We start from the raw sequence: 25,778 nt of genomic DNA on the forward strand, positions 1-25,778 counted from the left end.
AGTAACACCCAGAAAATAATAATGATTGCAACAGAAGTTCAGCTACGAAACGAAAACCACACACCATTTGTTCATAATCACAACTGACTCGGAAGAAAACAATAAAAACTGAAAACGCTTATCACCACGCTACCATTTGAGCAACAAGCTAAAACTTAAACCACATATATTGGTAATTTCCTGCACGCCCAAACAGAAAACGAAAAGCTCCAGCCTTCACATTTCCAAGGTGACCCCATTAAAAACGTTGGTTTCCTAGCTAGCTAGCTAGCTACTGGCCAATTGAGAACTTTGGATCGTTCTTGGAGATCAAAAGAAGCTAGTATTGTTGGTACCTTGAGCAAACTGAGAAGAAGACGAAGAAGAAACCATCTCAATCAGATCCATCTCTCTCCTTTCAGTTGCAGAAGTTGCTTGATGTTGATGAGTCACCAAATCAATGTTCATGTTATAGTAATTACCCATATGATGATCATGATTCGCGGAAGATGATGATGAACCGGCTCCTCCATTTAAGAGGTAAGAGAGGTAGAGATCAGAACTGAGATGGGTAGTAGGGGGATTAATGGATTGCGGGTTTTCTGTAGAATTCTTGATGGATTCGATATTGTTAACAGCTGCTTGGAAGTTTCTGTTGGTGTGCATGTTTGGTTTTGGAGTTGAAGTGACAAGCCAATCAGTAGTATCCATTGGACTTGCAGTAAGGTCATTATTGTAATCGTGGATGGGTAATGGCTGCTGCTGCTGATGATTATGATTGTCAACATTATTGTTGTTGTTGAAGAAGTTCTGCATGAAGAGAAGTTCCTCATCATTATTGTAGGAATCAGCTGCAATGTTCAATGGAGAGTGTTCACAACTAGATAAATCCGATGGGTCCGAGAGCAAAATGTTGAAGGGGATTTTTGAAGGTTCTTCCTGGGTGAGATTGGAGGGGCTGGTAGGGGTAGTGGTGCTGATGTTGCTTGGGGTAGGCGGAGCATTGGAAGAAGAGTTGTTGTTGGCTTTGTTATTGAATATCTTGCTTCTTATGTAGTTTTGAAGTATGGAAGGTTGAGGAGGCTTATTTGATGATGATGGTCCATTTTTGGTATATGTCTGTTTGTTCTTTCTCCTTGAATTCTGCCTCCTTTTTGTAGCATTCCAATGATTCTTAATGGCATTTTCGGTTCTTCCCGGAATGCGTTTGGCAATCTCTGCCCAACGGTTTCCAACCTCAGCATGAACTTCCACTAATATCTTCTCTTCCTCTTCAGTCCAACTATCTTTCTGAGAAAAAAATAAAAAATAAAAAAAAAACAACCAAGAAGAAATTGGCATATATATAATTATCGCACTCTACAATTAAGTTAAGGGAAACCCAAATTGTGCAATCAATTTCTATAATTTTTTACCTTTCAAAAATTAATCACAAAACCCTTGGAAAATTTGTAAAAGAACCCTAGGAAAATTGAATTAAAAAAAACATTATTTAATTACAAATTATAAGGGAATGAACAATATAAACCCTAGTTTTACCTTATGAAATTTGACTTACCCAAATGGAAAGAGAGAAAAATCTCTTTAGATCTAACCATAGATCCTTGTAATCTTCAGACTATATTTGCCCATTGACTTCGCGAACTTAGAGCATAGATTTATCCTAATAGACTACGAAACCAATTAATTATACCAAGAATCTAACAAAATCAAAACAAAAAATCTAAGAACTAATCCCAAAGGTTTTAGTTCATAGATTTTAGAAAAACAATTGTAAGAATGAAATATATAACAACATCATAAAAGATTAAGAACAAACCTTGATATCAGGGCGCAAATGATTATGCCACCTTTCTCTACATTGCTTCCCAGCTCTACCTACAAGCTTCTCAGCTATCTGTGCCCATTTCGTCACTCCATATTGCTTCACCAATCTCATCAGCTTTCTGTGATATTTGAATAAAAAACAAACAAGAGTCATTTTACATGCATCAACATTTACACAAACAAAAAACAAATGGGTAAAAATATTGTGTAAATGCAATTTACCTGTCTTCTTCATCTGCCCACTGTCCTTTGATTAAAGGCACAGATGAACCCGTTTTAGCTCTCTTTCCCACCCCTTTAGAACCCACCTTCAGTTGATCTTCTTTGAACCCCATGTTAGGGTTTTGAATTTTCTCTGGAGGCCAAGTCATGGCCTCACCATGATCATGAAAAAGAAGTTCATCCAAGCTAGTCTCTCCGAGACTACTCGGCGGCCAATTCGAACAAGCATGCAGATCACCCATTGCCCCACCAAATGAGGAAAACCCATTTGAGGAGATGAGCCTCTCTTTGTTCTTTGCATTGTTTTGAGACCACAGGAACCTGTCTATGGCTGTCAACGGAGGACCACGCTTGAAGAGTTGGTTGTGATGCTGATGAGGATTTTGTATGTGATTGTTTCGAATGCCATAAACACCGTGATGATGGTGAAGATGATCAGAAGCAGCACCATCTTCTCCTTCCATGTTTCGACGTTCAAGGCAATTAAGAAGAGGAAAAAGGGAAAAATTCAGGCTTGAATTATTCCAGGGGAGGCTTTTGTGGGTTTGTTTTGTTCTTTCTCTGTGTGAGAGAGGGAGAGAATGAGACACACACCATAACAGAGCTGGGGAAGTAAGCTTGAACTAAGCCTTGTAATAAGCCACATGGATTAATAGTCGTTGATCTGGAGGTTGATCCAGTGGTTGAGAATTGGTTGTGGCTGTAACTCCTGAGCTTCCTCTATTGTACAAAAGTAGTAAGAGCTGGGGGAGAGATTAGTGGGTTCGTTATTAAACACGCAATTATTAATCAAATCAATTATATTACAAAAACTTATTTGAAATTTGGATAAATTAAGAATAGTGATTTGGGCAGCTCTGAAATGTTGTTCCTTTTTCGCGGTATATTGCTGGAAAAACAGATATATCCCTTAACACTCTTATATCTGGTTCATTTATTAGGAACTTTTTATTCCTCTGAAAACACAAAATATAGAAGAGAAAATCATGAAAAAATGGCACCTGAACATTCTTATGATAGATGAAATATGTACTTTAGTGAAAGATGATGTAAACGACACTTTCGTAACAAAAAGGGTTATATAAGTGTACATTGTGACTAAAGAAGTGTCATTTGTGTTTTTGAAATAAATTTATTTCAATTCACAAATGTTTTTTGTATCAACATATGAAATATAAATTATGATAGATACTTGTATATGAGCTCCATTCGTTTGTACCTTCCAAGAAAGAAAAAAAAAGGACATAACGAAAATGAGGGGTATACTTGACTACTGAGGCCATGATTGGAAATAACTGGCCGGATAGACAATACAAAATTTGTTGTTATTGAGTCTTTTATGAGATTAAATATAATTTATTAGGAAGATGAATTTTTGCATAATAATATGCCTTTTATTGCCTGTTTATGGCTACTAAATGTTATAGTAATTATTGAGGTAATATGCTTGTGGACCTATTCCAATCTCTGCCATTTTAACCTCCCTCAGCTCTTTGTGGTTTTTTCAACTTGCTTCTTTTTCTTATTGCGATCTACGTACATTTGTATTCATCATTAAGTATTAACACACCAAGAATGGATGGGTCGCCAAGCAGCCAAGCTCGTTATTATATATAGACAGAAATTCGCAAGCATTAACATTGTTATTAACATATCTGGATCATTAGAATTAATTTGTCACCATTAATTAGGACATGAAAAGTCCTTCTATATCCTAGTAGATGTTTTTGTTTAGTACGTCTTCTGTAAGACATGGTCGATTACTCGATTATAATCATACTTATATCTGGTACGTTTATGTACTAATTTCCTCCTTGAACCCTTAATTTATGCACACATAAAACGTCAACTTTGAATCGTTTGAATTTTTTTTTTCCTTGTCAAGAAGAGGAAAAGAGCTTCATCCGATCCCCTGTTACATTTTTCCACAGATTAGCTCTTGTACAATAGTTTCCAATTGGGATAGCTCAGAAGTTTTCAACTGGAGTTGATGATGTAACTCAAGTTGCCAAATGGACTTGCATGTACGTATGAATTTTTAGTTTCATCTGAATCAATTTGGTCAGCCAAACATAAATTGAAACAAAGAGGCAATATATCAAGTAATAAATCTCTGCAAAGCAACTAGATTTCACATACACATGTATAAAACCAAAAAACCCAGGCCAAATAATAACAATACTATCTGCATACCAAATCATTGATCGTCTTAGTCCTTAAAACAAGCGTCATGCTGCAGTCAATGTTACTGGTCTTGCTCTGGTTTACAATCTTCCATAATATCATTCTGCCACTCACACTTCCAGAAGCGCTCAACTTCAAAATTCCGGAGTTAAGATCACTGATCAAAGTATTACGACCCTCCGGTAGCCTGTTGGATCTCACATCCATGCCAAAACTCAACGTCGCCGTCGTTAACAATTTGACTTCCCCCTTCCCCAATCTTGAAGCCCCAACTCTGCTCCCACCATACAAGAAGCTCACCGTGCTCGGCTCGAACTCGTAGTAGCCGAAGTTGGGGTTCTTTACAGTCATCTGCGCAGATAGAGTTGTATTAAACGAAGGCGGCGAAAATGAGTACTTGAGACTCTTCACCTTTACGGATCTCAGTTTGACCTCAGGAGTTTTGACCCGAAGAACAAACAGTGCGACAACCAAGACTGCTATGCAGAGGACGACCAGAATCCCAAAGAAAATAAACAAGAAGGACTTGTCGGTTCTTTCTCTGCGTAGGGCTTTGAACATGGAATTCTCTTCGTTTCTTCCATTGCGTAGTTTGCCGGGGGTTGAGGCCCAGACCTGGCTTTCTTCATCTGCCATTCTTGTTATTGTGTTTCGAGAAGGTTGCAATAAGTGCGTGAAGGTTAAAGATTGTGTGTCTAGGGTTTTAATTACGATAGGTTGGTTGAAAGCTTTGGGGATTACAGTAGGTCAGTTATATATGGTCTAACTTCAAGATTGTGAAGAAAGAGAGATTCGAATGGTGGAAGAAGAGAGACTACTCTAGCTTGCTTCCTGAAAATGTTTCTATAAATCGGTGTTGGGGTTGTGTATTAATGGTCTTAAATATTTAGGGTTATATAGAACTCCACTAGAACAGGAAAGTAGTCTCCAATTCTAATAAGATTAGGATTGTCAATATTCCATAATTAATTAGGATTCTATTTCCTATTATAATTAGTTTTCATGCTTTGTCCATTGAGAGCCAAGATATTAGAATTGCCAAGATTCCATAATTAATTAGGATTCAATATTCCGTAATTAACTAGGATTATGTTTTCTATTATAATTAATTGATTTTTTGGTGTGATGTATCACTATGGCCCCGTTTGGGCATGCGTTTTGACTGATATAACCGCTTTTATTTAACCGGTCGCCTGTATTCTGCACTAAATCAGAAAGGAGTTCTCACCTTTCGGGATGACCCAGAGCTTGAGAAAGGAAAATCCATTAGGCCTGAACTTTTAGCTGCAATTGAGGACTCTAGATCTGCGATTGTCATTCTCTCACGGAGATATGCTTATTCGTCATGGTGCTTGGACTTGTTGGCCTGAACTTGTTGTTCCTTTCTATTCCCCTCTCTTTCTCTCTCTCTCACAGTCTTTGTTTGATCATCACATTCACAATCACACCCTTTGTTTCCCGTATTCTCTCCTTCCTTGATTTCTGCGATTCCGGTTTCATTTCGCCGAGAAAGTCTCAAGCTTTTCTCGGTTGGATTGCTGGAAACTCAAGGGGAGGGAGGGTGCACGCAATCTCTGTGCTACCGATGCCAGACACTCGGCAGGCTCTGAAGAATGCCGTTCCCAATCAATCCGACGGTACCGTTGAAGGTAACACCCTTTTTTGATGCACCTATTTGGGAGTGTAACGATCTGATGTGATTGGAATGTGTATATATGGTTCTGTGAATTTTTTTGATCATGATGAGAGCAATGTGTTGTAATAATGCGTGGAATTGCTGAATTGTCTGGTTTTGATTAGGTTTGATGGTAGGTGCAATGCAGATTGTGGCTTGTGAATGGAATTTGTTTTTGTGTTTGATTTGATTTGATTTGGTTGTTAAAAGCTATGATGTTGATGCAAGTAGCGCTTTAATTTGGGTTTTCAAAGACTTTTGCTTTGTGTTTTACCATGTTGTGGATATTCGGTTCTTTTGGGAGGTGGATATATGCCTTCAAAGACTTTCCTTTCTTAGTGTTAGATTTGTTTGATCCTAGTTTACTATTTTACGTTTCAGTGTTAGATTTGTTTGATCCTAGTTTACTACTTTACGTTTTAGAAGCTCTAAAATTTTGTATGCTCGGGGTTGATGCTTTTCGAGGAGCTGTGGTAGATTATATAATGCAGATTGAGGCTTTAAAAATTGAGAGATCTGATTTTCAGAATTTAATTTGGACATCTATTGCAGAGGCGTTTTGGCGGTTGACAATCAATGAGAATCAAGATGGGGGTGGTGTGACTCAGTCTAACCTATACCCTGTGTAATACCCGCAATTTTCCATTTCGTCTCGTGAAATTGTGCGAATTGATTAAAGTGCTTTTGCACGAATATTACCCGAAATAATTCAACTTTTTGAATTATCGAAGTTTCGAAATATTCGTTTTAACAAAAGCTCGAATTGTGCGATTCAAGAAAAATCGACTTTTCTACGTACGGAATTTGGGAAAAACTTCCTTCATAAAAGTTGTAGAGCTCGTCGATATGATCGCGTGCATATGTCGAACGAAATTTTTGGAGTTCTTACGATTATGTTACGAATTTTGGAAATATGAGATTCTTTTTATAATCTCTTTTCCTCGGATTCCCTTTTAGAAATTTCTTTTTCTTCCTTTTCCTTTTCCTTTTCCTTTCCTCCGGGTCTCCTTCCTTCTTTTTTCTTTTTCTCTTTTTTTTTCTTCTTCTTTCTCTCTCTCGCTCGACCGAAACCGAAAACAGAGCAAAGGCTCTTCGGTCTCTCTCTACCTCCACCGGCCACCAAACGGCGTCGAACCACTTCCTTTTGCTTCGTCTCAGCCTTGCGCAGCTGCCAGAGGCAGCCTTGCACCGTGACACGGCCACCAGCGGCGGCGGGAAGCTCCGCCCGGTTTGAGCTCGTTTTGGAAACAAGCTTGATATCTCAAGCTACCGGTCACCAATCCTCACCAAAATCCATCCACAAGCTCGCCTCAACTTCCTGAAAACTCCCAGAAGCAGCCTCACACGGCGGCGTGGCCCGTAGCAGTGGCTGCAAGTCAAACCCAACCAAGAACGAGACCGGAGCTATCGATCAAGATATCTCGAGCTGTAGTGCATCGTTTTGATTGATTCTTTTTCCAGTGGGTTCCCCTTGATGTTATTAACAACTCTCTAGAAGGCATCGAGGCCTGAAATTGAAGCTTTGACGTCGAAATCGAGCCTTGCCGGATTCTGCAAAATTCTGGAATTTTTCCGACCACCGAAGCTTTAGATCGGTATATCTCGAGCTACAGACCATATTTTTCTGTGATTCTTGAACCAGTGAGTTCTTCTTGAGTTTCTTAACAACTCTTCAGAAGAAATCGAAGCCTTAAATTGACGTTTTTACGTCGAATTGGAGCTCGCCGTTTTCTGCAGTTTCTCGCCGGTTTCTGGAAAATTCCGGCCACCTTCATACTGTTCAAGGTAATTTTCGACCCCTTCCGGTCATTTTCAGACTTCGTGCTAGTTATGAAAGTTGTCAAGCATGATGAGAGGAAGAAGAGCAGCCCGGCCCCGACACCATTGGTGGTGGTCGGCGGCGGCTCTGCCACTAACTCCGGCGGCCCTTTCCGGCCACCTCCGGGGATCAAAAATATGGTTTCTGTACATTTTCAGATTCTATATTTCAATATGATCATTTCGATATATTATACGCAATTTTTGGATATCGTATGATTAAGTTATGAATTTTTAAGTTTAGATCGATTTCGATCGTTAGATTTGTGATCTGTGAAGTTAGGACCGTCAGATGGACTTGTAGTTTTGATATGATGATCTTATGACTGTCCCAGTGGCTTTGTGTGGTCATGGGCGAAGATCCGACCGTTGGATCTTCGTATAAATGCAAAACAGTGATTAGGAAGGCGATCCGTGAGGATCCGACCGTTGGATCATCATTTAATTTCAATCCGACCGTTGGATTGTCGTTTGATTATGTTTTTGAGTTATTGGCTAAGTTAAGGTCATGTTTGATTAGGTGATTGACGGTTTGAGTTGGCGGACGATTGTGAATCGTATTTTGAGCTGTTAAGAAGACGCAGCGGGATTAGAGGTGAGTAAACCTCACGTGGTTCATATTACGAACCGAATAAATTTAATTACCTTATTTTGTCGTAATTGCGTGAAAATATTTATGAAATAAATATTTGTTTTAAAATCATATGGACTTGATCAACTACGGTCCATGGGTAAGTAAAATGATTTTTACTATACAAATGAATTTCTCGGTTTTATTGCATGTGAACTATAGTTGGTATTAGTGATTATCCCTGAGCGGATAATTACGTATATATATATTTACGTGATTATATGTGAATGGTGTGACATTGAAGAGTGTGGAATTGGGATGATTAAATTATTATGAATTGACATGTGACTTACCATATTTATATGTGATGAACATGATTGATGAGTTCTTGTTAATATTCATGATTTACATTGGAGGATGTATAGAGTTAGAGAATGTAGGGTTCTGAGGATGAGGTGTCCGAAGTTCGACGGTTAAGGATAACCGGAGTGTTTGTGTGCTGAGGACGGGGATGTCCAAAGCGCGACGGTTTATTATTAACCGAAGTATATGGTGCTGAGGACGGGGATGTCCAAAGCGCGACGGTTATAGTGTTAACCGAAGTATTTTTGCCGTTGCTTGACCCTAGGCCAAGGTGTCAGAGGTAACGAGGCAGTTAGAGCTCTAACGTGTTATGGGATGGGACCAAAGTGGTGATAGTGTTGTGTGATAGGACCAAAGTGGTGATATTGAATTGGTTGACGTTTGCGTCGTGGATGTTGAGATTGTTGGTTGTGTTGTTGAGTTATAAGAATTGTAATTTAAAATCAACAGTTATTTCTTGTTTACTCATACTGGCTGTAAAAAGCTTACCGGGTTTTGTGTTGTTGCAACTCCCGGTACACTATTCAAATTGTGTAGCGGGTAATCCTACAGGTCAGGAGAACCAGGACGGTGATCGGGCTGCTTAGAGTAGTGTTATGTGAATTACAGCATTATATTGTGAGGTTTGTTATGCTCATTTAGAGCTTTACGATTTTACTTTGTAAGAGTGAATTGTAATAATTAACTCGAGGTTTTTCGAGTTTTGTGTTGAGTGGCGAGTGGTGTGTTTGTTTCTGAGAAAAAAAAAATTCAGAACGTTATTTGTATTAATTGTTTATTCATGTTTCGGATTTGAATTTATTATTCAAAATTCGGGGCGTGACACCCTGATCGACCTGGTGAACCCGATTGCATATATTATTTGAGGACTGGGTTGTGTGGTTATGGCAGTAACTGTCGGTTTAATCACCCTAAATATGCTTCACAGGTGATTGAGAATTACCATTTACGTTTTGTGCGTAGCCTTGATATGGTGATTGCATTTGATTGAAGTGTTGTGAGAAGGAGTTTCACTGACTTTTATTCAACTTAGGACTGACCTGTTGTTATTTTATTAGGCAGCTAGTTATTGTCCTGCAGCTCTTTTAGCACTAACACTCACGGCAGAATGTTAATGCTCCTTTTTCTCTTTATCTGTAAGGTGGTTGAGGATTTGACAGTCACTAGTTTGTTGTAATCATGTGCTACTGTGTTATCGTTGTATTTGTGCTACTGTGCTACTGTGTTATTGTTGTTATGTGCTACTGTGTTTATTTGAAGTTTCTTTCTGCAGTTTATTGTTGTTATGTGCTACTGTGTTTAGTTTATTATTGTTGGAGATTTTGTTTGAAACCAAACATGGAGCCTAAAATATGATTTTCACTTCTGTGGGATCTCTATTGTTTCACTATCCCATCACTCATAATGTGCATGTGTGAAGTACATATTATTGTTATGTGCTACTATGTGTGCAGTACATATTCTTCATGAATGTATTTGTGAAGTTTATTTGAAGGTTTTGGTCTTTTGTTAATCAAAGGTTATGTAGTTTACTTTGATATACATGAGGAGTAGATTCATGAGTTTAGTATCACTAAGGTTTTGTAGTTTACTTTGATATGATCGGCTACTGTCAATGATATGATCTGCTACTGAATTGATCTGCTACTTTATAGTTTATGGTTTATGTTAATGATATGATATTGTAAGTTCTTGTTTTTACCTTTTAACGAGTGCAGTAGTAGAACACGAGTACGAGGGCAGTAGCAGGATTGGACGAGTATGAGTGCAGTAGCAGGATTAGACGAGTACAGTAGCAGGATTGGACGATGATAAGTGCAGTAGCAGAACACAAGTACGAAGGTAGTAGCAGAACTGGATGAGTATGAATGCAGCGAGTGCAGTAGCAGGATTAGGCGATGACAAGTACAGTAGCAAAACTAGACGAATATGAGTTCAGCGAATGCAGTAGCAGGATTGGACGAGTGCAGTAGCAGAACTGGACGAGTATGAGTTCAGCGAGTGCAGTAGCAGAATTGGACGAGCATGAGTGCAGTAGCAGAATTGGACGAGTAGGAGTGCAGTAGCAGAACTGGACGAGTATGAGTGCAGCGAGTGCAGTAGCAGATTGGACGGGTGCAGTAGCAGGATTAGGCGATGACGAGTGCAGTAGCAGAACTGGACGAGTATGAGTGCAGCGAGTGCAGTAGCAGGATTAGGTGATGATGAGTGCAGTAGCAGAACATGAGTAGCAGAACTGGACACGAGTACAAGTGCAGTAGCAAAAATTGACGAGTATGAGTGCAGCAAGTGCAGTAGCAGGATTGGACGAGTGCAATATTAGGATTAGGCGATGAGATGAGAGTTCATTCTCTTAGCAACGTATAGAAGAAAGATATATATATATATATTTTTGCTTTTGAGAAGTAACATAAATTTATTATTCTCAAGAAAAAAAAAAGTAATATAAACATATTATTCTCAGAAAAAAAAAAAAAAAAGTAACATAAAGGGATTAATCTCAGAAAAAGAAAAAAAAAGTAATATAAAGGGATTAGAAGTCAAAATGAGTAGTTAAGGGGGAAAAAAGTAACATAAATGGATTATTCTCGAAAAAAAAAAGTAAATAAAGAGATTAGAAGTCAAAATGAGTAGTTAAGGGTAAAAAAGTAAATTAACTCATGACATGTGGCAAGTGGAGAGCAAATTGTCCTTATTTGTAAGATTTAATTATACATATATAAAAGTAAAATGAGAATGGTACTGTTGAATGAATAGTAATACAGTGACCTGCCTGTTTTGCCCCTGCATTCTCTTTGGCTTTTTACTTGATTGCCCCGGCAGGTGTACGTCTTCATTGGCGTCCGAGGCTTTCCGCGTGGCTCTGTTTCCTTGCTCCACGAAGAGAGAACAATCCAAAGAGAAATCAAGAACGATCGAGACCTCGAGGGAGTCCAGGTGTGTTTCTTTGCTTTGCCCGAAGAGAGAGAGAGAGAGAGACATGGAGATAGAGAGAGGTGATATTCATCTCAGCACGAGGTTAGTTGTTGTTCGTCTCTCTGATATTTAGAACAACCAGATCAGAGGAACAATTTCTGAACATCATCTTCAAATTTTGCAGGTATGACAAAATAGCGAGATAGCCCGCGCGATGCCAAGAAGATTGAATGCTCGCTAAAAGAGTGAAACGACAGTCTAAAGCAACTAGCAGCTGAGAGAAAAAGAGAGAGAGCTAGAGGCTGCGTATCGGTGCAACCCAACTACAGCCCATTGTTCGAGTTTTCTCTTGCATGTGGTCCGATTTGTCTTCCCCTGTATTTGCCGCTGTTTCCGGTTAGAATTTTGGTTTGGGTGAGTGGTTTTTGTGATTGGTGTGGTGTTTTTCTGTTTTTGTTTTTTACTCTAATCTTGAGATTTTGCTTTTGTTTTTGTTGTTGATCATAGCCTAAAAGAGATTGTTCGATCTATAGTTGAAATCAATTCCCTCAAGGTAACGTCAAACCCATCCATGGTCTTCAGCTGGTAATTTCAATTTGGTTTGTAAAGTTGGGCTATTGATGGGTAATTTCATATGAGAACTTGAAGAGCAGGAGGTAGAATACGTATTTAGGTATTTGGTTATCCATTCGTTTTTTTATTTTTTCTATCAAAATCTCATTTTGATTTTGGGTTTTGCTAATAGTGTATAGTGTTTTCTTATTTTCTTCTAATCTGTGAATGAAACAATTTTTGATCCCTTTCTTTTGCTTTTGTAGAAAACAGGGAAGGGTAGGAGACTTGGAAAGGGAGGATTTCAAACATCTGCTCTTCTTTTCAAGTCATTGTTTTTCATATATCAACAGAGGGAAAAGGGTTTCTTAATGTTATTTGATTTCTTTTTCTTTCTTTTTTTTCCTTTAAAAAAAAAAAAAATATATATATATATATATATATATATATATTATAAAACACACAATTATGACATGATTACTGTAGGCATTTAAGTGATGTCAAGAATTAAATGTTATTAGCTGCTTTTAACACAGTTGTGCTGGTGTGGTTTTCTGGGAGTATGTAATTGAAAGTGATGTCAGTATTACTTGCCAGCGCTATTTTGGAGATGGCCAAAGCAATTACTGATATGATCACCAGTAATTGAATCAGTCTCATAGTCATAGCCGTGGTGGGTGGTTTATAAGGGTTAGAAATATAGTACTGCTAGCTGCTGCGCGCTGTTGTATCTGGTTTTGTATGGTTTAACTTGCTAGGATGGTATTTATATATGTCCAAAAGGATCAAGCTGAGCAGTTGCTATTATTAAAGTTGGTGGCTGCTGGGTGATGAAATTTTGTATGTTGTTTCTTTGTTTTATTCATTTGGCCTAATTTAGAAGGCACAACTTCTCACAGGTACATTCACCGGAGTAGAAAGACCGTGTCAAACAGTAAAACATTCAAGATATACAAATATACCAATATATAGCAAGACATAGTCTGAAATCTAGATGATGATGTCACGTGCATGTCCCTTACTGTTTTGCTGAGGTCTTGAAGTGTGTCTTCATTTGTTGAGTGAGTCTTGGGGGTTTAGATAAAGCCTTTGCTTCTGTTCATGCAATAAGTCAGTTCCAGTCTTCTTCCAAATTAATAGATTTTAGGATGGCATTGTCAAGCTATAATTCATGTTATTTCTTATCCTTCATTTGGTTTGGAGGACCTCCATCAATACTATGTTTTTGAAAACGTGAGCACAGTTACTTTCTCCTATAATATTTACACTAATCATAAAATTTAAGATATACAACTTTCATGTTACTTTCTTCTATTTCTATTGCAGGGGCAACATCATGCTCAATATGATGTAAACCCATCAAAATACAATTGCTTAAAGAAACTACTTTGAGTTTCTTGAAAGTAGTTTCTTGAATTTTGCCCTAAATTAAATTTTTTTGCACTTTTGCAAATAGGGTCAAGCTGTTTAATTTTTTTGATTGATTATTCGCAGGTACCAGCTCTGGAGCACAATGTAAAGATACAAGAATGTACTAGCAGTGGCTTTTTATCTGCAAAATTAGATAAAGTATGATCAATACTGCGAGCAGCCAATATAAGGACACTACATTCCCCCAACGTTGCAAGATAATTAGTTTTGGGCGTGGATTCAGATTTTCTTCTGTCTTCATTGGCTCTGAAGAGTTTCAATTGATCTAATTTCTGTTTGTTATAGTTGCCTTGCAGTTGGCTGCTCGCTACTGTTCGGTTGGAACGCTAGGATTCTTTAGCTGGTAATTTTTCATCGTCAATAATGTTTGTGTTGATTCATTGGTTTGATTGCAGTCGGAAGTAAAATTCCCTCTGATGTTCTTAATCTGCTGAAAAGAAAGAGTAGGATTGTTCGGGCTTCAATCTTTTCAGGATTATTTGGTTGGGGGAAAAAGAAAAAAAGAGAGAAAGAAAGTAGGATCAATATTCGGGAACCTCTCTTTCTAGAAAAATAGCTCCAATGGTGGCTGGAATTTTGGGGTGTTTAAACTATTAAATTTAAGTGATTTGAGTGATCAATCAGTCCATTATCTACTTGATCAGAGTACGTATTTGAAAGAAAAAACTAACCTTTAGGTACCAAAATTATTGCATGGGTCTCTCCTTTTCATTCTTTGTGAGGTGGTTTTCTCTGTTTATTTGGTTTGTGATTGATTGTGAGGCATAAAAATATCTCGGTTGTCAGCTTCAAAATTCTAACTCCATATGGAGTTATATGTGGACTGCTTCAATGCAACTGAAGTTCACGTCAGTATGTTATTAATTAATTTCTTCAATACAAATTCTGGTATTCTCATCAATATAGGATAGATGCAATAAGAGAATTGGTTGTGCAACCATACTGCTAATTTTGGTCACCTGAATGTTTGAGCAAACTAAAAGATGCTGATCTTTGTTTTTGTCGTGATTGCTGACAGTTCTTATTCCAATGGCAATGCTAATGTGAATGGAAATGGGAAGGGAGTAAATGGAAATGAAGTGAAGAGAGAAAGCCATCGTGAAGAGCTGCTGGGATGAGGAAGAAATTGAAGAAAACTTAAGCTGGAGCTTTGCTCTTAATAAGTATAGTTACTTTATATACATTTCCAGTAGAATGAGTTACATTAGTTTAGTAGTCTTGGCTTAAAAGTTCCCTTCTTTTTTCTTTCGGGGTTTCCTATTTCATTGTACATATAGCTGACTTATGGCCCTATTTTAAGATCTGAGATTGAAAGTTCCTTAGTTCACAGATTGAATGAATTTTTCAAAAGTGAAACATTCTTTTTTGACAACTAATATCGGTTATGAAAATTTAATGTTGGATTAGAAGTGCCGGAGCAAGATAATAAACCCGCGCGATAGAAGTGCTGGAGCAAGATAATAAACCCGCGGCATCGCGCGGGCTATCTCGCTAGTCCTTATAAAATGATTACAAGTCAAAATAAGTAGTTAAGGGTAAAAAAGTAAATTAACTCATGACATGTGGCAAGTGGAGAGCATATTGTCCTTAAGTGTAAACTTTTGTCCTTAAATGTTCAAAACCAAATGTTGTAGAGTTTTTTGTGTTTTGAAATCCTATCAAGGGGGTATATGTAGTTTGCTATTATGAAAAATAAAGGGATATCCGACCGCGATTTCGCTTCTCGGCCCCTTAGCTGCTTTCTAAACCGGGTTTTATGACCGCATGCGGAACAGCTCTGAGTTTAATGAAAGTTTTTACATGTTTTGCAGCCTTTTGTCCTCTCCATCAAACGACCTCAAACCTGCTCTTCTCCAGTTCTCCTCACTCTGAACCCTCCGAGCTGAGCTCTCCCTATCTTTCTTCCTTGCTGTTCTTCCCTTGATCAGAATCCCTTGGTTGTTTCTGTGTTCTTCAATTCAAACCCTTATTTTCTTCAGTTAATAACCTGTGAAGTGTGACTTTGTGAATCCAATTTCCCTTTATCAATTCATCTTCTTCTTTCTTGCGCAATTTTCCATCACTGTTGGAGGTTTTGTTTTCTGGGTTTCTCAGATAAGGCTACACGTATTTCTTAATTTCCCAATTTTTCTTGTTTCACGTTTGTTTTTAAAACAATTTCTTGACTTCTTAGTTTGAGTCTTGATTGTATGATTGTTATAATTTTGATAACTCCATTTCAATTCTTCAATTTGGGTTTTGCGATGAGACTATCTATTGTTGTTTTGGGGTCTAGTCAGGTTGCTCATGTTTCTGCCATTGGTGAGGAGTCCAATGAGGAATTATTGGTTTTGGAAAGAAGAAAAGCAGGTCTAATATCATCAATGTAAAGCTACCAGTGAAAAGAATATGAACAGAAAAGTGATATAATACATAGAAGTTTTGATATTGGATTGAAGAGAAAGAAACTGATCTTCCTTTTTTTTTTCTTTTTCTTTTTTCTGGCAAAAGCAAACGAAAGATTTCATAATGGATCTGCAAATTGTTAAATATTTTGTTCAAAGTCAATTGAAAAACACCATATCCATTTCGGTCATTGTACCATGTTAAAATAATTTTGCTTGAAATCTATCAAACGCCTTACACTGCTTTTTGTTAAAATATAATTTTTTACAATACGGTTAACCAAACACTTAGTTGAGTTTTTTCACAGTTGATTATTTTCATAGCTAAGCTTTTTTCTAACTGAGTTTTCTAACAATAATACCATATGTATACCTCCACAAGTAGAATAATAAAACAACACATAATTTTAGACCACTAGTTTTGGCATTCCTCCTCCTTCATTTATATCAAAAGAAACTCCGTATCCAAATCCAATGAACAAAATGAAACAAGCTGAAGCCGGTACTCCAATGGAGGACAAGGAGGAGCATAATCATCCTAAGCAAAAACCCAAGACAACCACGCAGGAGGAGAATCGCGCTTTTTCGTCAAATGATGCTGCTGTTGATTTGCCGTCAGAGCCAAACATGGACGAGTCTGGCCATTGATCATCGAACCGAGATATCATTATTCATACCATTCCCGAAAAAAATCCAAGATTCACAGATAAACGACTATTTTGTCAAGATGAATTTGTTTGTAGAAAGGTATGGCGTTTCATGTACACTGAATGAGATAGAGCGAACCATCACACTTTCAGAAACCAACTCGAATAATGGCTGCTTTGTAATGACCTCTTACACTAACTACTTCCACCAAAATCAAGGAACAAAGTTGCAAGAAGCTCGGCCTATGGTGGAATATTCCTTAGAACTAGTTACTGATTGGCATTTCATGCACTCTGAATATGGCCGAGTGTTCCATGACAGTCTCAACAACCAGAAGGACTAAGGACCCATATGTTATCGATGAGGCTTGCAGTCTCCTTGAACTTTACTACAAAACTCATGTTCCACCATCTATGGAAATAAAAACATTGAGTGGCAGCTGAAAATATGCCCTCATCAAGCTAGGGTATGAAGAAGGTGGGCTTTGCTCAAAGTTTGAGATCAAGAAGGAGGAATATCCTAAACTATGGGAATTTCTCTCCCATATCCTAATGGAATTATGGAATAACTAACAGAAACAACACGGTGTCATCTCTTTCTTAATGAAGACTCTATTGCTGCTGTGACTACCGTGGAGGATTCACCGACAGGATTACTTGTGTTGAGGGTGAAGGTAGAAAACTGCTTCGCTTCTTCCATGGATGATTTGAAGGTCAAGCCCATGGGCATGGAGAATGAAGATGGCATGCTTGAAGTCTCCTTTCTCTTTTCGTTATTGGATGAAAAACGAGCAAAAAAGTTGCAAGAAGCTTCACCGATGGCGGAATCTTCCTTAAAAGAGTGGGGCATTTCTTGTAATCGGAATGAGGCTGAGCATTACTTGACATCCTCAACAACCAGAAGGACCGATATCTGAGCCATATGTTATCGACAAGGCTTAATTAGCAACTCCTTAAACTTTTGTCAACAATTCATGTTCCAACCTCTATGACCATAGAAATAAATCAAATAATGAATGACAGTCTGCAACATGAACACATCAAGATTGGGAGGTTTTTGCTAAAAATTAAGGATCGACAAGGAGGAATATCTTAAACGATGGAACTGTCGTTGCTTCTCCCTACAGGCACTTGCAGATCGAATTGGCGTATTGTAATGTTTTTCTTAACGAAACCACTGTCACTGCTATGGAGGACTCGGGGATATTGTGGAAAGACTGCATTCTTCATAATGTTTGTCCTGCGAGGCTGCGACCGCTTCCCAGTATATTTATATCTTTTTTTAAAACGTACCAATCGACGGAAAATTTTGAGGACTCGCACAATTGAACATCATGGACAAGTCTGACGGCATGCATGCTTGAAGTCACCTGTCTCTATAGGAACTATGGTCACGACGAAAAGTTGGAAGAAGATCGGAATATGTTGAAATTGTGTTTAAAAGAGCATCACATTTCAGACATAGTGATTCGGGCTGACGAGTTTTGCTTGAAAGTTTCAGCAACCAGAGTGACTGGGGGTTCAGATCATATGGAGAAGGCTTAATTGGGAACTTCTCGAACTTTTGTGGGCAACACTTATGTTCCGCCTCCTATGGCAATGAGAGTACTGGAAGGCACTCTGCATTATGTCTTCATCAAGACCGATGAGCTTAATTTGCTCAAAATATGGGATCAAGGAGGAGCAATTTGCTCAACTGCAGCAAGGACGTACTGGAGAACTTCTTAAAGATACTTGCAGATGGATCGCGTTGTATGATTTTAAACGAGGGGGACAATTTTATTGTTGTGGGGATCTCGCGCAAAAGATTAAGTTGGATAAAGACAAGTATGATTGAATGGCTCAACGCACGCTTGTCTAGTCTTCTAATTGTCTTCTTCTTTCTTGTGTTGTATGACATCATCTGTCAAGCTTTAGAACTATGTTCTCTATTGAATTCTAAGAGTAAGAAAATGGTAATGGTCTTCTGAAATTTGGATTATAGTTGACTTTTCGATGGCAATGCACATCCTTTGAACTACCATGCCATTTTCTTCTTCTTTCTTGTGTTGTATGACATCATCTGTCAAGCTTTAGAACTATATTCTCCATTGAATTCTTAGAGTATGAAAATGGTAATGGTCTTCTGAAATTTGGATTATAGTCGACTTTTCGATGGCAATGCACATCCTTTGAACTACCATACCATTTTCTTCTTCTTTCTTGTGTTGTATGACATCATCTGTCAAGCTTTAGAACTATATTCTCCATTGAATTCTAAGAGTATCAAAATGGTAATGGTCTTCTGAATTTTGGATTATAGTTGACTTTTCGATGGCAATGCACATCCTTTGAACTACCTTCCTTTTTCTTAGTTAGCACACTGATGAGGAGAATGAGCTGTTGTAATTAATACTCGACCACACCACTATCCTATTGTTCATGCATAGTCTTGTGAATCTCGGTTTTTTGGAAGCAAGGATATTCATAAGGCTCACGAAAAACTAAATGTAATTATAAGTTACTAATGTGATAATGATAGAATGGTTATCATAAAGAAACATCAAGCCTTCAGACCTATAGATAAAACATGATTTTTTCTAAATTAATACCTACAGCTACCCGCAATTTCTGATTCGATCTGAATACCTAAGTCGCTTGCTTTAGCTGCCATAAGATATTGTAGGCGCTTATGAACCTGTCCCATTGCCATAAGAGAGCCTTACATTCATATTCAGGGTGGCAAGAAGTTATTTCTCTTCTCCTTAGCAAAGGCAGCGGGTGCAAACTCGTAGCTGTCGTTGGTTGTCTAAAGCTGCTCGATGGCTGGTTGATATAATCGAAAGAAACCTCTTCTTAATTGTTGAAGGGTGATTAATGGTGGGTAATAACTTGCCTGATGTTCATTCATAACAAGGTATTTTTCTCAGTGTCCTCGGTATCATACATCGCTAAAAGAGCACTTCTATTCATACCTCCACATTTAGTACAAAAACCTCCCTAAATTTTTGGAAAAATTTATATTTCATTTTGCCCTTGTATAAAACTGAAATATAAAAAGCACCACAACTTACTCAACTCTATCTTCTTCTCTCTCTCTCTCTCTCTCTCTCTCTCTCTCTCTCTCTCTCTCATTGTTTCTCCTTTACTTTTTCTCGATCTCTTTGTTTCTTCTCTCTCATTCTGTCTCTATTGTGATTGATGGGAACTTGGGGAAGGTAGTAGTTAATTAACTACGGCAAGTGTTTCCAAGATTTGCAGACTTGAATGATGTATAGTATTGCAATTGTACGTTAAAACAACATACCAGAATATGGTATAAAACCTAGCTAATAAACCATATGACGATAGAAATATCAAATCAAAACATGTTGTAGTATACATGAATCATATTGTAGTATATATGAGTCATAATATAAATGTCTATATCATGTATAGGATATGTACTTGAGTATAAAGAGAGGTGCTTAAGTGTAAAGATAGGTATAGTGACTTATATGATAAGCTTTATGCCAAAGAGGAACAAGCATGGTTATCTCCATCATCACAGCCACAATGCCACAATGTAAAGCTAGAAATGGAGCTGTCATCAAAGTTGTATCATTCTTTAAGCATCTCACACCTCAATTGTATTCCTATAAATACCTCCTTGTATGAGATGAATAAACACACTTGAATCTCCATTCTCTCTGCAACATTACTCTCTCTCTCTCTCTGTTAATTTATGCTTGTCCTCAAACACGTTATCAGCACGAGATTGCTCTAGATTTAGAATCGAAATTGACAAGAGTAGAGGAAGTTCATCAAGCAATCGAAGTCATTTTTCCAAACCTACAAAAAGCCTCCAAACCCTAGCTCATATTAAAGCCCTTGATCCAAGAAGCCCAGAACCGGCCTCAGAACCGCCGGAACCGGCCGGAAACAACCTGAACCGGCCGCCGAAAAAAAATGAACCGCTGTCGAGATCTGCCGAAGTGCTGCCGAGAAGCTGCCGAGCGCATCTGCCGAGAGCTGTCGAGCAGCTGCCGAGACGCTGCCGAGCGCATCTGCCGAGAGCTGCCGAGACCCCTGCCGAGGACCTGCCGAGCAGCTGCCGAGACGCTGCCGAGGACCTGCAGACAGCTACCGAGACGCCTGCCGACAGCCTACCGACAGATTTGCCTAGCATCTGCCGACACCTTTCCGGCAAGTTTCCGACGACTTTTCGTGCAACTTTCCGGACACTTTTCCGGCAACTTTCCGGACACTTTTCCGGCGACTTTTCGGACACTTTTCCGGCCACTTTCCAGTGACTTTTCCGGCGACTTTTCGGACTATTTTCTCAACTTTTTCCAGCGACTTTTCAGTCACCTTCGACAACCTTTTCCGGACAAATTTTCTGGCGACACTATTTCGAGGTATTTCTTATTAAAAGTTCCTGTTTTTGAGTTTGTATTCCTTTTCTCTTCTTTTCAGGGACTTGTAATTAAAAAGCGGAATTATAGAAATTCACGCTAAACGAACTAAGAGCGTTCGTAATCTATGAACTAAGAGTGTTCATAATATTCGGACTAAGAGCGTCCGCAAGCATCGATTTTTGAACTAAAAGCGGAATCGTGGGGATTCACGCTAAACGAACTAAGAGCGTTCGTAATCAATGAACTAAGAGTGTTCATAATGTTCGGACTAAGAGCGTCCGCAAACATCATTGTTTTGGTCTAATCCAAATATTCTTGGAAATTGATTTCTTGGTAGCATAGCTCGGAAATCTTATTATTTTAGTTTTCGTGGAAGTTTAAACTCCGAAACTAATATATCTTCTCTTCTTATTTTTTCAGGATGTCGAATGAACCTAGACTCGACTTTCCAATGCTTGACTCAACAGGCTCGGAATACCATGGCTGGGTAACCGACGTTGAGAACCATCTCACTGCGAGTGGGATATTGCCCATAATCCAGGCACCTGACCAGGGCCTTGTGTTCCAACGAACACCCACAAAGCATGCTCAAGCACTTATATTGATGCGACGCCACATGGATAAATCTCTCAGATTAGAGTACATGTCGATCAAGGATGCAAGAGACCTATGGGTAGCGCTAGAAGAGCGCTTTGGCAATATCCACAACGATGTGGATCAATTGAGCATTGGTTCAAGCAATGCCATGCAAGTACCCAACTAGCTGCAAGCTACAAGGAGTATAGGCAATTGAGAGAGCAAGAAACCAATCTTGCTGAAGATGAAGATATAAATCTTGCTGAAGATGAAGATATCAATCTTGCTGAAGATGAAGATATCAATCTTGCTGAAGATGAAGATATCAATCTTTGCTGAAGATGAAGATGGTGAAGATATCACTCTCACCACTGAGGACTTCAAAGCTGCAGATAAAGAGCACGAGGATGCCGCAGACTTTGATTAGAATAGTCCTTTCTATTTCCCAAGAATGGCAAATGTGCCTTAGTCAAATGACAATTGTATTAAAACTCTTTCTCATGTGGCGCATCCAATGTAGTATGATGTCTAGGAAAGTAATTGAGATCGGGGTACTTAAGCGAGCCTCGCTCCACCAACATCTCTCTACTTTCCTGGTCATATTTCATTGGAGTTACCAAACGGATTGAGTAACTACAATTTGTCTAAAGTTTGATTTTATTATGGAATAGACTTTGGAAAACTTTGATGTAATCATTGGCTATTTTCCTTATTAATAAAGTGTCGCATTATTATTCAATGTCATGGACATGTGTTAAATTCCGAACTTTATATAAAGAGCCAATAGTTTTCATGTGGAAACACATTGTGAGAATGGACAAGAATTCCTTTGCATTACCTCTAATGACTACGGACATAAACGAGTATTAGAGAAACTTATGTGTCACTCTAGTGGGTTGTATATATGCAACCACTATTCGAGCCATTGAATCAAACCATGTCATAAGAGATGACTTATGGGATTCTGACACATATAGGCTTTGGCAAGACCGTTTGGGATATCCTGGTCGTGATATGATGTTCCGTATATTAAAGACTTCACGAACATCCATTCCTCAAAACAAAAAGAAGTACGAACCAAAGATTGGTCCAAAGAGTTACTTCGTTTTGCAAAGATTGCTCTTTAGCAAAGATAGGATCGAGACCATCCTATGCAAAGGACACTAAATAAAATATACCATTCTTGCAAAGAATCCTTGCAAAGAATCCAAGGTGATATTTGTGGACCTATTCAACCAACTTGCGGATGTTTAAATATCTCATGATGTTGGTTGACACGCAAACACACTGATCACGTGTTGTGCTATTATCCACTCGTAAAAGCTACGTATGCTATACTCCTAGCACAAATCATATGACAACGGGCTCACCCCCCGTCATCCTTAGGTCAATTGGGTTTTGCCTATGCTAGAGAGTTTACATCGAAGACTTTCGATGGTTATTGCAAAGGGACTGATGTTGGACATCACATTCTCATATACACGCCCAAAAGGTCTCGCGGACATAACTACGATGGTAGTTCGGACATTGGTGATGCGCACCAATATCCTTATATCCGCTTGGGGTGATGCAATATCGCATACAACTATGCTAATTTCTCTACGACCTACCGCCACTCAATGTATATATGCGTTACAGCTAGTGACTGGGTACAAATATTTTGTACTTTCGCACATTCGAGTGAGCCATTTATGTGCCAATCGCGCTGCCACAGCACCTATGGTAGGTCCTTACAAATAAGTGAGCAACTTAGTTGGATTTGAGACTCCAACAATCGTCCGCCACTTAATGCCCTTGCAAATGCGATCTCTTTCCCGTTTGATTTACGGATGTCACTTTGATGAGACAGTCTTCCCATCGTTAGGGGGAGATAAGAACACGAATGTTCAGCAGGAACGACAGGAATTGTCGTGGTCTGTCCCCACTATGTCTCATCTCAATCCCTATTAAAAGTGACGAGATCACACATATTTGCTGCAGAAATGCCTGCAAGGAAGGACGTCCCTATAAGAGGACGTAGCGCCACCCTACACAGAGGTAGGCAAGGCGCCAACGCCATAGAAAGTGGCACTCTGGCGTTACAGGCCATGGCCCCAGCTAAGATGCGTGGGAAGCCCGTGGATTCGAAGGATACTTTGGCACAATCCTTGGATCATCGACACTCAACATCCGTCTTATGAGTATCTTCCAGATTATGGTTATCATTAGGGGACGCCTCAACGTCAGAACCTATTTCTGAGAATATAGAGCTCTATGAAAATTACACTAGTGTACATAAGACGTGGAATAGAAACTCCATCATAATTGATGATGTATTTGCGCATTTTGATGCGCATGAGTTTGTTGAGACCGATGATATCGAACCACGCTCCGTTGAAGTATGAATACCAACGTAGAGAAATTTGGCCTAAATGGAAAAGATGCAATCCAGGTTAAGTTGGATTCTCTAAACGAAGAGGAAGGTCTTTGAGCCAGTGATGCCAACACCTCCTTACATAAAACCTATTAACTAATGGGTCTTCGTTAGAAAGCGTGTTGAGAAAAAGAGATGGCAATCTCGCCTTATGGCGCAAGGCTTCTCACAAAAACGCCCTGGAATTGACTACGATGAGATATATTCTCTCATAATGGATGTCATTGCACTCCACTACCCTGTCAGTTTGGTAGTTTCCAAATAACTGAACATGCAGCTTATAAATGTGGTCACTACGTATCTCTATGGGGATCTAGATACGGAATATACATGAAAGTTCATAGTGAAACTTTATTTACCCAAATCAAAGTGGCTCTAGACCACGGAGCGCGTTTACAATAGAGTTGAAACGCTCACTAAAGTGACTACTTGATTGGGAAGGGATATGCTCGCGCGTTTCCATAAACAAGTTTCGGATTCTATCGCGGTTTTCATGTTGGACATGATCTTCATTAGAAGCCCTTAAAGAGTTAAGGGAAACCGCTGAACACTTGAAATCCGAGTTTGAGATGAAGGATTTTTGGGGAACACGATTATGCCTTGGTTTGGAACTTGAGCATCGTGTTGATAGATGCTTAGGCATTTTGACAAGATCAAAGCCTTCAAGCACCCCATAATCGTTCGTAGTCTTGATCCTGAAAAGGATCCTCTTCGTCTGAAGGATGATCAGACGAAGATGTGCTAGAGGCAGAAATGCCAATAGGCGCATTATTGTACTTAGCTCAATGCACAAGACTGGACATCTCATTTTGCCATGAACTTGTTAGCTAAAGGTATAGCTCTGTGCCAACGCGACGCCATTGGATTGGTGTAAAAGATATCTTTCGATACTTGAGATGTACGATCGATATGGGCTTATTCTATCCCTACAAAGAAATGATGGATTCGGACCCATCACACACCAGAAACGCCGCCAAACGCTGGCCTGCGTTTTCTATCCCTACCCCAAAACGACATAAGTGTTTTGGAAGGTTTTGTTGATATTGGGTATCTGTTGACCCATACAAAGGCCTTCCCAGACTGGTGAAGTGTCCACCATGGGTAAGACCGCGATATCTTGAAGGTCTACAGAATAGACCTTAGTCGCTATATCTTCGAACAATGCAGAGATTATTGCTCTTCACGAAGTAGTTCGTGAATGTATATTGACTGGATCCATAGTTACGCATGTTCGAACAGTTGTGGTTTGAAGTCTACCACAGATGAGCCTACAAGCATTTAAGATAATGCTGCTTATTTTGAAACAAATTAAGCAAGGCTGCATCAAAAGCGACAACATCAAGCATAAAATCAGCAATAACAGACTCTCCTCAAAGATCAATCAGAGGGGGAGATGTCTACATATATGGTCTCAAAACGTGAAGAGTGTGTTGTGCTCTTTTTCTCTTTTGACCGAGGTTATTTTTGTCCCACAGGGTTTTTATTACTCGGCAAGGTTTTTAATGAGGCAACGAGATAAGCACCACGTTTGGGAGACACAAAGGAGATGTTGAAATCAGGGGGAGTATCCAGAAGCATACCCACTTGACCATCGTGTACTCTTTTTGTCCTTCGTCCAGGGTTATTTTGTCCCACTGGGTTTTGTTATCTGACAAGGTTTTAACGAGGCACATCTTTAGCATGGTCGCCCCACTTATACTACATCCTGAAGATGTTTTGATTCAACATATATGCTTTTGCTCATCTTTTCCCTTCGACCACGGTTTTTTCCCACTGGGTTTTTCGGGCAAGGTTTTGTTGCAACAACTCTATTTGCATCCCTCTCGTAAACGTATTACCTACTT

The 25,778-nt window shown here is 39.0% G+C and overlaps 2 protein-coding genes and 2 long non-coding RNA genes across 10 annotated transcripts; 2 read left to right on the forward strand and 2 right to left on the reverse strand.

The window, feature by feature from the left end:
* Positions 1–309: 309 nt before the first annotated feature.
* On the reverse strand, positions 310–2,492 carry LOC133744697 (transcription factor MYB64-like). The gene is made up of 3 exons (XM_062172764.1): positions 2,029–2,492; positions 1,799–1,925; positions 310–1,269 (listed from the first exon to the last, which is right to left on the reverse strand). The coding sequence occupies exons 1-3, from the start codon at positions 2,490–2,492 to the stop codon at positions 310–312; spliced, it is 1,551 nt and encodes a 516-aa protein (XP_062028748.1).
* A 369-nt stretch (positions 2,493–2,861) lies between these two features.
* On the reverse strand, positions 2,862–4,848 carry LOC133744698 (late embryogenesis abundant protein At1g64065-like). The gene is made up of 2 exons (XM_062172765.1): positions 4,222–4,848; positions 2,862–2,984 (listed from the first exon to the last, which is right to left on the reverse strand). The coding sequence occupies exons 1-2, from the start codon at positions 4,846–4,848 to the stop codon at positions 2,862–2,864; spliced, it is 750 nt and encodes a 249-aa protein (XP_062028749.1).
* Positions 4,849–6,914: 2,066 nt separating this feature from the next.
* Positions 6,915–9,351, forward strand: LOC133706720 (uncharacterized). Its single transcript, XR_009844698.1, has 3 exons — positions 6,915–7,672; positions 8,226–8,300; positions 9,177–9,351. It is a non-coding gene; the product is annotated as an uncharacterized LOC133706720 (long non-coding RNA).
* A 2,019-nt stretch (positions 9,352–11,370) lies between these two features.
* LOC133745641 (uncharacterized) lies at positions 11,371–15,044 on the forward strand. Of its 7 annotated transcripts, none has more exons than XR_009863693.1 (6): positions 11,427–11,657; positions 11,740–11,969; positions 12,063–12,108; positions 13,602–13,881; positions 14,557–14,701; positions 14,946–15,044. It is a non-coding gene; the product is annotated as an uncharacterized LOC133745641 (long non-coding RNA). The 7 variants fall into 7 exon arrangements; XR_009863694.1 differs by having other exon boundaries at positions 14,949–15,032; XR_009863697.1 differs by lacking the exon at positions 14,946–15,044 and having other exon boundaries at positions 11,371–11,657; positions 12,063–12,228; positions 12,374–13,881; positions 14,557–14,899.
* The last annotated feature ends 10,734 nt before the right edge of the window (positions 15,045–25,778 follow it).

This window comes from Rosa rugosa, chromosome 4 (genome assembly GCF_958449725.1).
Source record: "Rosa rugosa chromosome 4, drRosRugo1.1, whole genome shotgun sequence".
NCBI classification, from domain to species: domain Eukaryota; kingdom Viridiplantae; phylum Streptophyta; class Magnoliopsida; order Rosales; family Rosaceae; genus Rosa; species Rosa rugosa.

What these genes read in the sequence shown, in the direction of transcription:
- LOC133744697 (XM_062172764.1), bottom strand. Translation starts at nt 2,492, where the DNA reads ATGGAAGGAGAAGATGGTGCTGCTTCTGATCATCTTCACCATCATCAC. An exon ending in TGGGCAGATGAAGAAGACAG is followed by an intron (nt 1,926 to 2,028) that starts GTAAATTGCATT and finishes CAAATATCACAG; the next exon opens with AAAGCTGATGAGATTGGTGA. An exon ending in ATTTGCGCCCTGATATCAAG is followed by an intron (nt 1,270 to 1,798) that starts GTTTGTTCTTAA and finishes TTTTTTTCTCAG; the next exon opens with AAAGATAGTTGGACTGAAGA.
- LOC133744698 (XM_062172765.1), bottom strand. Translation starts at nt 4,848, where the DNA reads ATGGCAGATGAAGAAAGCCAGGTCTGGGCCTCAACCCCCGGCAAACTA. An exon ending in CTAAGACGATCAATGATTTG is followed by an intron (nt 2,985 to 4,221) that starts GTATGCAGATAG and finishes TTGTGTTTTCAG; the next exon opens with AGGAATAAAAAGTTCCTAAT.